Below are 17,786 nucleotides of genomic sequence, written 5' to 3' on the forward strand. Positions count from 1 at the left end.
AGAGAGGGCCAGAGGATGGGCGAAGGTTGCAAAGCGAAATCACTGTGGGTGTGAAGGGGCAATTGCAGAAGCCCACTGCGGCGGCAGAGGCAGCGGCGGCGACCGGAGGGAGGGCCCTGGCACCGGGCGGAAGGGGGGCTCTCCTCCCAAGGCCGACCTCCTCTGTGCGCTGCAGGAGCCGAAGCAGCCCTCGGCCCTCAGAGCTGGTGGCACCCGGGATCCTTCCGAAATCCAGCCCGGGAAACTTGCACAGCGGGAGGGAGGCTCAAGGACCCCCGCCCACCGCGCCGCCCGCCCACCGCCCCCGGCGCCCCGCCCCGGGCCGGGAGAGCGCGCTGCTGGGCCGCAGCCACGAGGTGGCGCCTGCGCGCCGAGGAAGCGCGGCGGCCGCTCCTGGGCCGCCCCAGCCGCTGCTTGGCCGCCTCCTCCGAGGAAACAATGCGGCGCCTCCGGGCGTAACGCGGCGCGGGGCCGGACGCCGGACACCCGAGCGCGGGCAGACGAGGGAGCGGGAGGCAGGGCGGGCGCGGGGCGTCCTTGCCCGGAGCCATGGGCGCGGCGCGGCGCGGGGCCCGGGAGCGGCGCGGCCCGGAGGCGCGGGGGGCCGGGGCACGGGCCCGGGTCCGCCTCTAGCCGGCACCGAGGGCGCGGGCCCGGGGATGAAGGCGACCGCGGCGGGGAGCCCGTCTGCGCGCCGCGGCGCCGTCCCGCCCAGAGAGCGAGCCCGAGCAGGCAGACGCGCGGCCGGCGGTCTGGGGGCGCGCCGCCTCCCGGCCCCCAGAATGTGAAGCGGGGAGGGCGGAGACGCAGAGACGGCCCGGCCGGGCGCCCTCGCCGCCCTCCGGCAGCCGCGCCGCGCTCCCCTTCCCCTGCCCGCCGAGGCCGCGCCGACCCCGCGGGCCGCGGCCCGGGCAGCGAAGCCGCCGAGCCCCCGCGTCCCCCGCGTCGCTCGGACCCGGCTTCGGCCCGCAGCGGGTTCGTGGCCCGGACGTGGTAGGAGCAGGGCCCGGGACGGTGCGTCCGGCCTCGCCCGCGGCTCCTCGCCCAGACAAGTTTGAACAATGATCACAGTCAACCCCGATGGGAAGATAATGGTCAGAAGATGCCTGGTCACCCTGAGACCCTTTCGGTAAAGTTGTTTCCCGGTTGGCGCGGGGAGGTCTTTTTCTCCAAGGGGGCGTGGGTTGGGGTGGGCGAGGTCAGCCCCGGCGAGAGTGTCTGTCCCAAGGCTGCCTGTCCCGTTAGCAGAGGGGGCGGTTTGTGCTTCAACCCTTGGTGGTGGCTAGTGGGGCTGGGAGAGGGATGGAGCTGGGGTTCCGGTTCGGGTGGGGAGGGTGTGTAATTCTGGGACGGGTACCGAGTTTGGTCTAGGTTGGAGAGGACTCGGGATGCGAAGGTGGGAATGGGGGCAGAAGTCACCTATGTTGTGGTCCTGGGCCCTGGAAGTCGCCCCAGCCAGGGTGCCCCTTCCCTGCCCCTCCGGTCCTTCCCCACCTCGCGGACGGCCCAACCCCCGCGGCAAAGTTAGCGCTCTGTGCGGGGCGGTACCCCCACCTGGCGGGCCAGTGGAGCCCTGAGTCGGCCCGCCCACCCCCTCTGCCTGTCCCACCCTCTCTGACCCCGCCTTCTGCGCGCACTCCTCTCCGTGGGGTGCGGGCCTCTGTCCAACGGGAGGGTCCCCGAGATTGCGGCAAGGACCCCCTCTGATGGGAGTTCGATCCCCGATCGCGGGCCTTGGAGGGGCTGGGGCAGGGGCGGCGCTGTGGGGCGGAAGGGCGACGAGAGCGTGGAGGCGGGATGGAAGCGAAGACCGACCCCCCCACCCCAACCTCGGCGGTCAAGGCCAGGCAGGGCTACGGCCGTTGGGGTCTGCCTGAGCTCTGCTAGTCCCACCCCAGGGGCCCCCAGAGCCCGGCGGTTCCGGGGCAGCTCCCGCTCCTCCCAAGCGCCGTCGGAGCCGGGCCTGCAGCCGGGGTTGGGGAGGGGCGCTAAGCGATGGGTGCCCAGCGGAGTCAGGATGCCATCTCGCCCAGGGGCTGAGCGGCGGAGAGCGCCGAGGGGGCGGCGGGGCCCGGGGTGGGGGACGGGGTTGGGCCGCACTCGGGATGCGGCCACAGGTGGGGTCCGGGCGCGGGAGGGAGCCCGCGAAGGCAGGAGCTGTACAGGCAGAGATGCCCGAAGTTTGGGGGGCGGGAGGGGCCAGATTTGAGGCCCTCCCCTCCAGACCTGAGGCGGAGACCCGGCCCCTCCCATGCCCCCCGCTGGTTTTCCTTCTGATGGAAAGACCGTGGCTCAAGTGGCTGCCGCCCCGCCATTGCCTCCAGCTATTGGATCCTCCTGCGCAGGGTGCAGAGTTGAGGAGACAACCTTTAGGACGGCAGGGGTCAAGCTGGACCACCAATGTCCAGAGGATTCGGGACGACCGTAGAGCTGGGGGTCCCCAGAATAGAGCCTTGGGCAGGTGATTGGGGGTGTCAGGAACCCCCACGCCCTAAAGTTCCCATGGGAAGCAGGTGGGAAGCTAGCATCTCTGGAAAGGGCCTTGTTCCTCAGGGGAAATCCTCAGATCCCTAGCCAACCGAGACCGTCGTCAGCCCTGTCTCTCCCACCCAGTGTTGACCCCTGCCTCCAGGCCGCGGGAAGCCCAGCCTCTGACCCCAGCTTGGCTGGACATTTCCCGGCACGATTGGAGGTAGTGGCTGGCGCCAGCACCATGGACAGCGCCAGCTCCCTAGCGCTCCTTCCTTTTGGGTCCTGCCCCTGTGGCTCTTTCACGCTCTTTTCTGAAAGCAGGATGCAGAGGTGGGGTTGCATAGGTTCCCCTCCCCACCCCCAGGTTATGTAACTTCCTCTCAGGGTATCCCTTGGCTTCCCAGAGACCCACAGCCACCAGTGAAGTCTTCAAGTCCCCTTCAGATTGGAGGGGGGGTGTTTACCACCTCCAACCATATCAGCCCTACTCCCAGCTGCCCTTGTTAATCCTCAAGGGCAGCTGGGAGCCCTATTCCCGATGGTTTTCCCAGAGCCTCTGGCAGGGTCCTTATTCCATAATTGCTTCTGGAATGTTGCTTGAATGGATGCATGGGTGGATGAAACCATTTTAACTTGAATCTACTGTAAATGGCCCCAGGATTGGGTCTGGCAGACAGAGACGCAGATGAGGTGTTTGGGGCTTCAGGTTCTGGGCTAAAGGCCTAGATATCTTTCTCACAGCAGGTTTTTGGACCCTGGCAGCTCAGGTCCCCAGCTCTAAATACAAGTACCCCATAGGTGGGGAAGGGGAGAGGGAGTGGGGACGAGAAACTTGGAGAGACCCATCCTTGTCCTCAGGCTGGGGGGACAAACTGCTGATTTCCCCCAGGATCTTCCTGGATGTGTGACCACCCTCCCCCTACACTGTCCTTCTGGCTGCTAGCCTGAGACCAGCCTGACTTCATCTTGGGGATCCCAGGGCTAGAGTCCCACCCCCAGGCTTGGTGGAATTCAGTGAGGGGTCCCTGGGAGGTGAGGGAGCAGTGTTCCTTGTGCCATCTCCTGGCAGAAGTTCCCAGTGCCATCTCTGCTTTGGGGTTCTGCCCCCCTCTCTGATTTAATCTCTAACAGCTTCCTTTAAATATGGGTTGGGAATTTTGTTGTGCTTTTATTTTCTTCTACAATTGTGTGTTTTCTTTAATGAATCAAATTTTAATTAAATAGTGCTCTGCCAGTTTCAAATAATGAAGATTAAAATGCATAAACAAGTCTTGCATAGATACAAACAAATGTGGGGTTTGAGGATGGAGGTGGAGGTGGGAAGGCTGGAGGTCTCTGGCATGATTTGGGGGGGCCCCCCATGGTGAGCCTGGCTCCACCAGGGATGGGGTTCCTCACCCTGACCTAGGGGGGCTCCCCTTTCAGCTCTGCCAGTTCATCAAGTCCTCGGGTAGATTCAGAATCCCAGAACAGCCGCCACCTCTGCTGCCCTAAGGCTATGCTGGCCCAGAATCTAGTACGGAAGCAGCAGGAGCCTGGGCCCAGACTTGAGGGTGGGTTCCCTGCTGTCCCCCTGGGGATACCTTAGTTCTTGGCACTTGGGATGTAATCAAAAACTAGGTGTTGAAGTATAAACAATCGTGTTTTGGCCAACTCCCCTGACCACTGTGACGGCACACACTTGTATGACACCCCATGCACAGGTGTTGGCTCGCTCTGAGCTGTGGTGTAATCTACCGTGTGCCTGCCTGGTGAAGATGTGGATAGGGGGAGTCTGGACACAGAAGGCAGCCACAGGACCCTGCCCTTCTAGATCTTACCATCTGGTAGTGATGGGAGCCCTTCCCCACCCCCTGCCCTGAACGTGACCAGGATGTGTTCAAGCTGGTTGCTGCAGCAAGGCCTGTGTACACAAGTGCTGATCAGGGCCCAGGTGATTGATGGGCTCCAGGTGGGTTTTGTCTAGACCAATTACTTGCCCTCTGGCTGGCATCAGGTCCTGCTGTTTCCATCTATACCAGTTGTTCTCAAACTTGAGCGTGTATCAGGGTTACCTGGAGAGCTTGTTAAAATGCACTGCTTATCCCACCCACAGAGTGTGTGATTCCGTAAACCTGGGACTAGGGCCCAAGAATGAGCATTTCTGATATGTCCAAGGTGATGCTGATGCCTCTGGTCTGGGGACCACACGCTGAGGACCTCTGCTGTCAATGAGCCAGCTTCCGTCTGGAGGCTAGAACTTGCCCAACCTTGTACCTTAAGGATGCCTCACTGTCCTGCATGGTTTTGCATGTGGCCACTTCCTTGTAGTCCAGCTCTCTTTATCCTGTGTGATGGGAGACCTACTGGTCTGGGAGCTCAACCCCCTGGTCTTTTATTCCTCCATCCATCCATCCCTTCCTCATTCATTCGTAAGGAGCCCTTACAGGATAGGGGTGCATGTGCTGACCTAACCCTGACCTGCCCTATTGCTCTCCACAGGCTTTTTGTCCTGGGCATCGGCTTCTTCTCACTCTGCTTCCTGATGACGTCTCTGGGGGGCCAGTTCTCAGCCCGGCGCCCGGGGGACTCCCCCTTCACTGTCCGCACAGAAGGTATGTTGGTGGGGAAAGGGGAGTCAGAAAAGGGTGCAGGGGTTTGGGGGTCAGAGGAGAGGGAAGCCTTTGAACCTAACCCTGCAAGAGGCTTTCTGGGGCTGTGTCTTGGGCATCTGGCCACCTCGTTGATGGATGTGTGAATGGTGGGGGCCTTGCACACTGCTTTGGCTCTTGTCCTGGCTGTGGTAATCAGGCCTCTCAGGCCAGGAAGTGCCTTTGAGCCAGGGTCTCCCAGGCATCAGAAGAGGCTGCCTGTGTTGCTTCTCTAGTGGGGTGGTTTGAGGTTTCTGGATATGACACCTGTCTCTCTGAGATACACATATTCTGTACCTTTGGCCCAGGCACAAGGGAGAGGGCAGGCCTGCCGTGGGCTCACGTGTCTTATCTCCAAGCTCTCTTGTCCTTCATTCTTGCCCACGTGATACTTACAAGGCAGTGGAATGGAGGTTCAGAGCATGGGCTGTGGGGACCAGATGGACCTGGTTTGTACCCTGGTTCATTATTTACTAGCTGTGTGCCATTGGCCACATCACTTGACTCACCTTCAGAGAAGGAAAGCAGTGACCGTTTTCAGGGGTTGGATTAAATGGGCTCACGTGGCATGGGGGTGTGATGGGATGGTGGCCTGGGAGACCTCCTCCTGAAGGTGGGTCCTGCTCCCCCCCTCATCCTACTCAAGGAAGAATGGAGAACAGTTCAGAACTGCTCAGTGTGTCATGGGGGTCTCCCAGTAACTGTGGGAAGGAGACACATAGTGGGGAAACTAGGGCAAAGGGGGCTTCTGGAACTGTTCAGGGGGCTGCTCTGTGGGCTTTCCCCTGCCCCTCTGGGGAAGTCTCCGTTTGAAGTCCACCTTCTCAAACCCCCAGGCCTTATCCGGCTCCCCTCTTCCCAGCAACGGATAAACCCTCCAGTAGGATGGCTTGTCATCTAGGGTCGGTGCTCCGAGGGGCACTTACTCTGCCATCTGGTGTCTCCTTAGATTCATGCCTTTGGTTTAACACGCACTTCTTTAAATTTGCAACAGCTCCCAGCAGGAATTTCACATTTATTAGACGTTCTAGCCTGAACGTAAACGAATCTATCCCCTCTCTGACTCACAGAGATCCCTCGGTCTCTTGGAGCCTCCGTTTTCTCCTCTGGTAAACGGGGCTAACAACACCCTCTTCCCCAGGATTGTCATGAGGGGGTGTGAAGATAACGTATATGAAGGGTCTCGAGCAGCTTCTGGCAAATACTGTGAGCTCTGTAAACATTTACTGGATGTGGTGAGTCTGAGACGGGGGCATTGCCGGAAAGGATGTTTAGGGAAAAGAGGACCAAGGAGGTACCGACGTCTCTACGTGGGAGACCCCTGAGGATGGGGGGGGGTGCGGCTGTGAAGGTGCACTTGAGGGGTAGCTTGGGGAGGTGCGGAGGGAGGTGGAGAGTGGGGGAGGGGGTATAGGGAGCGATGCTCAGGCTACCTGGGTGCCACCCCTGGCAAGGGGGCGTGTCTGTCTGGGTGGGCTGCTGCAGGGGGCTTGGGCAAGCTGACCTTCAGCAAGGTCAGGGCCCCAGGAGGTGGGAATCAGGGACTGGGGGAGGAGGGGGGTATGGCTGGGCTCTGTTTCTTCTGCTCATCTGCCTGGGGGGGCGATGGGGGGGGCCCATCCTGGCAGGGGGTGGTCCCAGTGCCCAGAGGACCGGGGGCTTGTGGGGGTCCTGCCATGCTCTGCGCTGTGCAATTTTGCCTGGCAGAGGGAGAAAGGGTCCAACTCCAACCTAGATGTTGTGTCTAAGGGGTGGGCGGAGCCATAGAGGGCAGAGGACTTGCCCAGGGTCATGCAGTTAGACTAGAGGCGTGTGTGTGTGTGTGTGTGCGCGCGCGTGCGCGCGCACGTGCACGTGGCTAAGCTTCCTGTCGGAGTATAGTATCCAGAAACTGAACCCATCCATGCACCAGCAACCTGGATCAAGAAACAGAGCGTGATCCATCCCCAGAAGTGCACTCAGGCCTCCTTCCACTCACTACTTCCCCAAGGACTCCGGGACCCTGACTTCTAATAGCACAGAGGAATGTTGCCTGGTTCTCTGAATTTATGAGAATGGAATCCTATGGCAGGTGTTCCATTGCGTGCCCCCCTTTCTCTCGACAGTACATTTGTGAGACTCATCCGTCTCGTGGTGTGTGGTTGCAGACGTTTGTTTTCACTGCTGCACAGCATTCATTGTGCAGATACGTCACAATATATTTATCCACTCTGCCCCGGGGCGGACATTGGGCTGTTTCCAGTTTGGGGCGTTTGTGAATTGTGCTGCTGTGAACATTCCAGCACATGTCTGTGGTGGACACATGTGGGCGTTTCCGTTGGGTGCACCTTGGGGTGGAGTTGCCGGGTCTCCTGTGTGTTGTGACATTAGTTCTCAGACCAAGTGTTTTCAAGTCTTTTCACACCTCCCAGGCCCCTGTGCTGGAAGCTTCGTGCCTGGAATATGGAAGTCAAGGCCAGGAGGAGGAGCTAGACAAGGAGGGAGCCCTCTGAGAGCCCCTGGGAACTGACCCCAATTCGGTTCACATCCCAGGTCCCACTGTCCCCTCAATTTTTTCATGCCCTTGGATTAAGTTGATTTGCTTGGACAGACCCAAAGCAGAGACTTGGAAAAGCCCTAAGTTGACTCTGTGGGTTTAGAATCCCAATCCTGTAACAGATGACCCCTCAAATGAGAACCCCACCCCGGACCTGGGGTGGCCCTGCAGACAACCTAGGAGGTGCCAGCATTTCTACCTAGGAGCCGCCCAGGGAAGGATGGGGTTGGAACTGGGGGGCAGTTGTGAAGGGGTCTGGGGAGCGATACTGGAGGTCACAGTGGGGGTTGGATGTTGGATAATGTTTATTCTGGGGGGTCTGTGAAGCCCCAAGGCAGAACCAGGAGAAGGAAACCCACTAAGGGTTAGAAAAAAGATTTAGAAAGAAAAATCCTCCATTGGTCTATAAAACTGTCTGAGTACAAATAGGGAAATAACCTCTCCTCTCCTTGCCTGTCAAGCCTGTGAGGACGTGAAGGACATGGCTTGGGTGGGGAGGGGCAGGGTGAAGGGTTTTCTCTAAAAAGCCGAGAGCCTTCCACAGCCTCTTTCGGACTGTGGTCTCCTTGGGGAGGCTCTGGTTTCCCCTGTGGGCCGGTTCCTATTTTGTGATAAAGTTCTCTAGTTTGGGGATAAAAATGTGACAGACATCTCATTGTATATTCTGCACACTCATCTTAAGATTCAGGAGAGCAGGAGACTGAGCAGAGAATCATAAGTGGGAGGACGGCTAACCTAAGTCCCTCCTGCTGCAGTTGGGCCCAGCTTGGGCCTTGGGGGAGGATTTTTTTTTTTTATATGCTCCCTCTCCAGTCCTCCCTCCCCACCCCAGTCCCTCCTCCTTGCCTCCTGCCTCTGCTTTCCTGCTCTTGTCCTAAGAGGAACTTGCTTCCCTCCTAATGAGAGGGGACTTGAACTTACGTCTGAGGCCTCTTTCCTGGGGTCCCCGCAGATCCCCCAGAGCCTGTGTGGCTGTTCCTGGCTCTCTGTCTTGTCTTGAAGTAGAGGTCAGAGGCTGTCTCCGGGGAGAGGGCTGCAGGCCACAGGTCCTTGCTTCAGCTGCTTGTGTCCGCCCTGAGGCTCCCCCGTGGACTGGCCCTGCCGGGCGTCCTGGACCCTGGCCAGCCTTGGAACCTGGGGAAAATCAGAGACGTAGTTCCTTGCTCTGTGGTTGGCTCTGGCCCTGGATCTCGGTGCTCAGGGGGGCTTTTCTTCTCAGAGGCTGGCAGGGGATGGGCGAGCCAGGGCCTGGCCTTGTCTCCCACGCTGCCCAGAGCTCCCGTGGCCTCAGCTGGTTCCCGCGTTGGCCGTGTGCAGAGACAAGTGTGCGCTCCTCCAGCTGTGCAAACACCGAGTCCCAGCCCCCTCTCAAGTGCCGGGGAGGTCTCTTCTGTCTGGCAAGGCGGGGGCTCCTTCAGTTTCCAGGAACCAGTGGGAACGGGTGGCGGGTGGGGACAAGAAAGGGGACAAGGGCAGACGGGAGAGAGAAACAGAGAGCACGTCTGGGGAGGGGATGGGGCCTCGGTGGGTGATAAAGCACCCCTGTCGATATATGTGAGGACCATTTGTATCTCTCAGCATCCCAGCTTTCCTTATTTATATGGAAATATGGAGGGAACCTGTGTGACTTCTGCGATGTGTCACTGGAGCCTCACGTTAAATACATTTCAGTTTAGCCGCCGCTGAGAGCGGTGCGGTGACTCAGGGCAAAAGCCACGTCAGGAGGCTGCTCTGCTGATGGTCCTGGCCGGCCGTGACATCCGGGGAGCCATCATGCGGCTGAGCGGCTGGACTGGCTGTGTGTGGCCTGCTTCCCTCCCGGGACCCACGCCCTGCCCCGTCCAGGGCAGAAGATGTGCCTAGTGTCCTGGAGCTCCTCAGGAAGTGATGGGGGTGGAGGGTTGGTGGGGGGCCGTCTCCTGAGGTCTCAGGAGCTCCTGGAGTCCTGCACCATCTGCAGACAATGGGAGTGGCCCCCGAGCCCCAGGTGCTGGGAGGGTATCTTATGGCCTTCGTCCAGTCTGATGGAGGTGGCCTTACAGACCCATCTGAGATCTGTCTCCTTAGCCCCAGTCTATAAGCCCCAGGTCTTCTGGGGTCCCTCTTTCTGTTGACTTCTTTTTTTTCTTTTTGGCCGCACCACGTGGCATGCGGGATCTTAATTCCCCGACCAGAGATCAAACCCGTGCCCCCTGCAGTGGAAGCTCGGAGTCCTAACCACTAGACTGCCAGGGAAGTCCCTCTGTTGACATTCTTAAAGAATTGGCTTCATCCCTTGTATGAAGGGCAATCCAGAACCCCTAGATATCTCCAAATACTCTAGGGGGCTTATGCTTCCCTGGTCACCTCTTGCTCTGATCCCCTGCTTCTATTGAATTATCTTACTGGATGTCTCCCCTCCTGCCTCCTCTGTGTCCCCTACACTGACCTAGTGGGAAGGACACCCCTTCCTCCCTAAACCGTCCACAGGGATGGGGGGATTTGGGGTGGGGGTCGGACCACTGCTCAGCAGAGCAAACAGATGACAATTCTCTCTTTTACCCCTGCCTTTCGCAGCCCCCCCCCCACCGACGCTTCCCCACGGGTCGTCCCTATGGCAGCGTAGCTTCCCCCATCCTGCTTAGCCCCTCTGGGTCGTTGTCCTGCCCCCTGCCCATGTCCACAGGCCTTGTCCTCCTGGTCTCCCTAGGCTGGGCTGGAAAACTCCAGTCTTCCTAGCTGAATATGCAGTGTCATTTAGGTTTCTCTCTGTCTCATTGCTCCGGGCTTCTAGATGACGCTCTGGCCCACCCAGGGGTTTTAGCAAAACAAAACAGAGCTCTCTCCCTAAGGAGATTCTGACGGCTTTTATAGGAACACTTCTTTCCTTTTCTATTACCCTGATCTCTGGGGGCAATTAGGGGAAGAGCAGAAACCGGAGTCCCGGACTGTAGACCCTTGGGGCTCAGTAAGTCAAACCCTCGCATTTTACCGGAGGGGACGGGGGCGCTGAGGCCCAGAGAAGGAAAGTGACATGCCCCTTCCCCCATCTAGTGGGGGCAGAGCAGGTCTGGAGTCGAGGCTTCCTGACTCCCACTCCGGCCTCTCCTGGGCCACAGTGCTGCCCCCAGGCTCTGTCTGGCAATTGGGGCCGCCGTAGCTCTAGGCCAGATCTTGCAGTTACTGGCTCCATCAGCTATTTTGCAGTTTTTGAAATGGGATGGGGGTGGGAGTGGGGGTGGGGTATGGTTGTCAGCGAGATCTTGGGAGGGGCGCGGACGGTGAGCTCAGAGGGGAAAAGGAAGCTTGGGATGAGCCCGGAGAGAGGGCAGCCGTGTGACAGGGCAGGTGCCAGGCCTGAGGCATCGTGGGAACGCAGCGCCGCCCCAGGAGCAGTGATGTGGCTCAGCACTGCTGGAGTGCTGTGTCTCAAGTTCCAGCTGCCGCCCAGGCTCTGTGGTCCAGCTGGGCCTGAGCGCATGGCTAGGGGGCCTCTCAGGCTCTGGCCTGAGGATGTTCCCAGCCATGGCCTCACTCTCCTTTTTTTCATCCTACTCCTTTGGGGAAGGGGCCACCCCAGCCTGAGCTACGAGCGATCAGGGCAGCCCAGGGAGGCCGGCCAGGCTGTGCACTGCACAACTCCAGGACATCCATCAGGTGGCCTACAACATGAGCGGCTCCCCTGGGGCTGTGCAAAGTGCTGCCAGGCCAGATCATCTGATGGGCTCCTATTTTTCTAGCTGAAATGAAGGGAACTCCCCTCTTGTTTTACTCTGTGCTCCAAGCACTGGTTGAAAGCAAGGTATTGCGTTTGGATGACGGGCTTTGGGGGGTGTCCTCAGGACGAGAGTGATTTGAAAGAGTCAACTGTTGTCCCCAGCTCTGTGGAGTTGAAAGAGAGAAGGAGCTATTTATATCTTGCTTTTTGATTGACTAACGGATTGAGGCCATGAGTGAGTCGGGAGGGGCCGAGTGGTGGGAGAGACCTCAGTTTTGCTTCATTTAACACTATGGTGAAATTTCCTGATCCCAACTGAAAAATCCATCCAGTTTTCTGAGGGGAAAGTGGGAAGACCATTAGCTCTTTCAGCTACTCGGGTGGGAGGGGTTGGAGACAATTTCTTTCCTTCCTTCCTTCTGATGCCCAGTTTCTCCAGTACCCAACCCCACCCTGTGTCTCTCCTCCGCTTCCTCTGCTCTCCCCACCCTTGGCCCCTACCCGCCCCACCCCCCATTCATGCCCATTCTTTTCTTTGGAGTCAGGGATCCAGGCTCTTTGAGGAACCTGCAACTCCTCCCTGCTCTGGATTCCATGCCTGGCTGGGTACCCCCCCCCCCAGCTCCCCATGGCCTCCCATCTGACCTCAGGTGGGCTCAGCTGGCAGGGGATCCCAGCCAGGAGGTGACTTGGTGTGAGAAAGCAGTGGCAGTCACTGGAACGGGCCTGGTGCTAGGGGATATGGGGGACAAGCAAAGCAGAAATGTCACAAGCAGCCCTGGTGACGTGCAGCCTCTCTAGGCCCCCCTCCTTGGCTCAGTCCCAAGCATGGAGCAGAGGAGACCGGCCCCCTCCTGCCCCCCTCCCCACTTCTCTCCCCACCCGTCTCTGCCTCTGGCTCTCAGTGGCCAGCCGTGGTCTCTCCTGCCCCGCTCCTGGCACCTTGACATTGGGTTACAGACAGGGCCTGGTGTTATTGCCTTGGGTTTGGGACACTGAGGCTGAGAGCAGTATGACGACTCCCTTGGCCATATGGCCATGCAGGGGGTGCTGGCAGAGGCAGGTGAGAGGCCAGGTGTCCACTGTAGCCCCTCTCAGTCCGCTGGGCCCTGACCCTTTCCTTCCTGAGAAGCAGATGCTGTTGGTGTTCACGTCGTCAGCCCTCACGATTCCTGTCACGTGCTGGAGACGGCTCTGCCACCCCACGGCAGGTGGCAAGTACCAGAACATGGCCGTCCTTGGGAGCAGCCCTTAAGCAGTGACTGGCGGGAGGTGGTGTGCACATGCCTGGCCCCCTCGCCCCCCGGGGGAGAACTCTGAGGCCGGATCTACACCTGCTGGTTTCCCCAGGTTGATGACATGCCCTCTCTGGGCGGCCTCCCCGTCCCTGGGTCACCTCCCCACTTCCCTTCACCTCCCAAATAACGACTTGCCCTCAAACCCTTGTCTCAGGGTCTGATTCTGGGGAGCCCCACCCAAGGCACCCCTGACACCCCCGCCCCTCCAGCAGCCTGGGGAGCCCCTGGGAGCATCTGTGTCCCCATGGATTCAGCTCATTTATTAAGAGTGGCTCAGAGCTTGGCCCCTGGGGTTTGCAGGCAGCCTGGTTGGGGCTTGCAGTGCCTGGAACCGAGCACCTGTGGATGGTTTGGAGGGGCTGCTTAAAACCGTCACAAAATTTAATTAAAAAGGAAGGCAAGAGCTGCTCTCCCACACTGGCACGTGCGGTGCTAATGATCGGGAGTGATTAGAAAGGAAATTGTGGAAAATCTCGGGCTGGTTAATGGGATCTTGGTTGAAGCACCTCGTTTTCATTTAATTTTATTCTTCACAAGGTCTCCCGGCCCCTCAACCCTGGAGTTGATCTCTGGGAACCCAAAGACCCGGTTGAGAGTCAGGACAAATTCACAGTGGGTTTTCTAGAGTGGTGGCTGGGGGAGTGGGTGGGGACGGGAGGTGGCTGGGGCCCCGAACCCCTTGAACACGGGCTCACAGCCTGTGCATCCGAGCCACGTGAAGAGCAAGCAGAATGCAGGGTCCTGGGCGCCATGCCCTAGAGATCTGAATTGGCAGATCTAGACAGCGAGGGCCCAGGAATCTGGACTTTATCAGCCTGGCCAGGAGATTCAGGTGCGGGTGGATGGTTGACCACACTTTTAGAAACCCTGTTTTACAGGTTCTGTCTGGAAGTTGCTGTTGGGGGGTTTTGGGGTTCCTCTCCCACTACTGGGCCTTCCCTGTCTTCTCACAGACCTGAGATTATGTCTAAAGCCAGATTTTGCTGGTGACAAAAACTGAGGCCCAGAGAGGTTAAAAGGTCATCCCAATGTCACACAGCTGCTAGGGAGCAGGGTGGGCCCAGGCCTCTCTGGATTCCTGTCCTGCAGGGGGGAGGGGTGGGTGGGGGTCACTATCCTGACCCCTCCCTTTCCCGAGAAGATGGGGGTGGGGCTGGGGTCTGAGCCACCCCGCCAGACACCAGGTGGTCTCAGATGGCCTCCGGGCTGCTTGGGCCGTGCCTGACTGCACCCACACTCTTCCTGCAGTGATGGGTGGGCCGGAGTCCCGCGGTGTCCTCCGCAAGATGAGTGACTTGTTGGAGCTGATGGTGAAGCGCATGGACACGCTGGCCAGACTGGAGAACAGCAGTGAGCTGCACCGGGCTGCCGGCGACAGGCACTTCCCTGTGGACAGGTGAGGGGGCCCCGGGAGGGAGAGGGGCACCCCACTGTGTGCTGGGCTGGGGATTCGGCCTCAAAATGCATTTTATACACACACACCCCCAAAATGCATACTGTGTGGTTTTTATAAATCTTTCCTAAGTGGCTTCCCATTGTACATATGTTGCCCCTGCTTTTTTCACTCACTGTGGTGATTTTGAGCTCTGTCCATGTCGATGGGCATGTGTGGATATGCACGTGGTTGTGATGGCCGTAGTGATCATCTGTCCTCCTCCCATGGACATGGGCCGTCTTTTTTTTTTTTTATTTATTAATTTTTGGCTGCATTGGGTCTTTGTTGCTGCGTGCAGGCTTTTTCTCTAGTTGCAGTGAGCAGGGGCTACTCTTTGTCATGGTGCGCGGGCTTCTCATTGCAGTGGCTTCTCTTGTCGTGGAGCACGGGCTCTAGGTGCGTGGGCTCAGTAGTTGTGGCACACAGGCTTAGTTGCTCCGCGGCATGTGGGATCTTCCCAGACCAGGTCTCGAACCCAGGTACCCTGCATTGGCAGGCAGATTCTTAACCACTGCGCCACCAGGGAAGCCCCGACATGGGCCATCTTTGCAAGAAGAATTTCCTGGTTTATTCATTCTAAATATTCCCCCACTGAGGCCAGAATGTGCAAAGTTCCCCAAGGTTTTGTGCTGCAGCCCCACGTGCCTCTGTGCAGCCCCAGGAACCCAGGTGGTGCATCTTAAGTGTCGGGTTCTCCTGAATCCCAGAGAATGAGGGGGCGTGAAGTCAGGGCCGTCCCAGCTGGGAGTCCTGGCCCCCAGACTTGGATGTGGAGGGAGGAGGCTTGGACCCCACCCATCCCAGGGAGGCACTCTGCACCTGACCTTTTAGATGTTGAGGTTCTTGATGAGATGGAATTGCTCAGTGTGTTCTAACTGCTGAAAAATTAGTTTGAAACCCACACTTGTACACAATTTGGGAAAAGCTATACCTCGGCCAGTGTGATTTGCTAAAAGTGTTTACTGCTGAAAAATATGTTTGAAATCCACAGTTTTAGACAATTTGTGGGAAAGCTATACCTCAGCCAATGTGTGTGATGTAAAAGCCAAAGTTCCAGGCATTTCTGAAGTTCGGTGTTGGGCAAAATCAAAGAAAGTGATGGTGGTGAGTCCTGGTCATTGAGGGGCCCTGGCTGGGTGGATCCTGAAGCACAGCCCACCTCTTTGGTCTAGTGGGGGATCCTTTGCCCCATAGGCTGCCTGGGCTGGACTACTGGCCGTGGGTCCCAACTCAAACAGGCCTTGCTGATCGAATGTTCTGGATGCCCAGTCAGGTCAGCCGATGTCAGCCTCCCTGTCCTCATAATGGGCGCCATTTACTGAAAGCTCACCTTATTGAGTTACCTCCGTGATCTTGTCAATCCCACAGCCACCTTATGGGGGGCTTTAATCCCCGTTGCATAGAGGAGGAAACTGAGGCACAGAGATGTTCATGAACCTGCTCAAAGTTGCACAGCTGCTGAGGAGCTGGGGCCCAGGTCAGATGGCCCCAGAGCCCCACCTTTCTAAGCAGTGTGCTCTTAATGGCCGTTCATTAACTATGCGGCTACGTAGGGGTTCATTTTTATCCCTTTGCAAGACTTTTCATATCGATTAATTCACAGCTCAGGGGAAACAAATCCTTTGTTAGACCTTTGCTCTGATTTTTTTGTTTTGGAAAATGTAGGCACTAAAATTACAGTCCTGGAGCCTGGGATTAAATGCAGTTGTGGGTGTGAGGAGCCCACCTCAGTGCCTGGCTCCAGGTGGGAGCTCTTCACCCATGGGAATTTGGGGCCCCTGGGTGGGCTGTGCTGCTGTGTGCTGGGTCCCCGGTTAAATGCTGTCACCCTCCAGGGACTGAGCATCTGACAGAAGAAACTAAAGGGGTCTGTCTGCTCATGAAATACGTCTTGGCACCTACTAAGCACCAGGCACTGCTCCCGGTGCTGGGGACACCGTGATGAGCCTTGTCCTCCTTCCTGCGGGGAAGACAGACAGTAACTGAGAAAAAGAAAGAAATGAGATAAAGTCAGATACTGAGCCATGTTCTAAGGATGAGGCAGTGGGTGACTGGGAAAGGGGCTATTCAAACAGGGCGGTCTGGCAAGGCCCTTGGGGGTTGGTGATATTTGAGCTCAATTCTGCACGATGGGAAGGAGCCAGCCACGTGAGGAGCTGGGGGGCAGAGAATTTGAGGTAGAGAGAGCAGCAAGTGCAAAGGCCCTGGGGTAGGAGCAAGCTTGGTGTGTTGGAGGAAAGGAACCAGTGTGAAGGCCAACCTGGCGGAGCGTGGTGGGGTCTGGGAGGGGTCAGCTGTGGTAAGTAGCATTGGGACACTATTCTTAGAGCTGTGGGGAGTCTCTGGATTAGCAGGGTGGGAAGAGGGGAAGCAGAGGGGCCAGTGGCAGAGACAGGAGATGGAGGCAAAGCTGCTGGGCTCCCCTGGACGCCCCCGGAGGCATGAGACTGCTTCTTCTCCACGTGCACAGGGCGATTCTCTCCCATGCTGCTGTGTCCCCTCTGATTCAGCCCCTCGCCTCCCTCTCATCCTTTCCACTTTCCCGGCTGCCCCCAGCTGTGCTCCCACCTGTCTGGGCTGCGGATCCAGCCTCTGTCCACAGGTCTGTTCATCAGCGTGAGGGCAGAGGGTCCGGGCCTGCCTCCTTGGGCTGGGAGTGCTCCTGCCAGCATATTCAGTGGCTCTGGTTTCTTCCAGTCCTGGCCTTCCCTCCCTCCCATGCTCTGCCCTTCATCTCCACCCCCTCCAGCTCCATCCCAGGAAATAGCAACAATCTATCATGACCAGCAGAGCCCATCAAACCCCAAGGGCAGAGCCATAAATTTCAGGGACACTGTTGCTTCTGGTTTCAGGGCGAGAAGCAGTGGGTGTGTCCAGGGCACGCTGAGGCTGCTTGCTCCCACTTCCCATGTGCACAAACACCGGAGCCCCCTCCCCACCTTATCCCCCTCCGGGCTGTCAACATGGAGCTGGCGGGCGAGAATCCTGCAGACACGCACCCTGCTGTGTTTCTAGCAAACTCTTCAGTGACCTGCACTTGGATTTCTCACTTTGCAATTATCTGTGGCTTAAAAAAGAACAACCTCCACTGCCCTCCTTCTGCCCTTTGGAAGCTTCTGGGCTGTGCCTCCCACTCATGGCTGGTTTATCCTCAGGGAAAACAAATTTGCCTTTTTTAGCCTAGGAAAACAAAATTTGGGATTATTTGCAGATTTGTTGCAAATGGCATCATATTATGTATCCTAAAACCAAATAGTAGTGATCTCTGAATTTTCCATAAGGCTTCTCTGCAGCGGCAAATACGGCCGGGATTTGAGGCTGTCTGCGCTCAAGCCAGTCCGTATTTGTTGAGTGCCTACTGTGTGCGGGGTCTGGGCTGGAGCGTCAGGAATGAGTGAAGAAGACCCAGGAGACAGAAGGCAGAGAGCTCTGTCCTCAAAGAGTGTCCGAGCCTCTTAGGGAGAGAGAGCCAGCACCCTGTCCCTGTGCAGAGGAGACGGCAGGAAGGAAGATACATCAAAATTCCTGTCTGTGGGTAAGGAGTCGAGGTTTTTTTTCCCAATTTTTTTTAAGCTTTATTTAAAAACTCAAAAACGCTTCTAGACATTCCTGGCCGTCTCTGTGCTGGCGGGGCCAGGTGCCGGGAAACGTAGCTTCCCCGGGGTTCTGTGTGTGAGGGTGGGGAGGCGCTACCGGTTAAGATGACTTCGGGCTCAAT

General features: G+C 57.9%; 1 protein-coding gene across 2 annotated transcripts in view; it reads left to right on the plus strand.

The window, feature by feature from the left end:
- The first annotated feature begins 1,019 nt into the window (after positions 1–1,019).
- Positions 1,020–17,786, plus strand: part of MGAT5B (alpha-1,6-mannosylglycoprotein 6-beta-N-acetylglucosaminyltransferase B) — a 67,747-nt gene continuing 50,980 nt past the window's right edge. For both annotated transcript variants that reach the window (XM_036837108.1, XM_036837109.1), the window contains exons 1-3: positions 1,020–1,129; positions 4,954–5,066; positions 13,882–14,029. In XM_036837108.1, the coding sequence (XP_036693003.1) occupies positions 1,062–1,129; positions 4,954–5,066; positions 13,882–14,029 (329 nt within the window). In that variant the 5' untranslated portion in view covers positions 1,020–1,061. The remainder of the gene's footprint in view (positions 1,130–4,953; positions 5,067–13,881; positions 14,030–17,786) is intronic.

The sequence above is a fragment of the Balaenoptera musculus genome, chromosome 20 (assembly GCF_009873245.2).
Source record: "Balaenoptera musculus isolate JJ_BM4_2016_0621 chromosome 20, mBalMus1.pri.v3, whole genome shotgun sequence".
Lineage (NCBI taxonomy): Eukaryota > Metazoa > Chordata > Mammalia > Artiodactyla > Balaenopteridae > Balaenoptera > Balaenoptera musculus.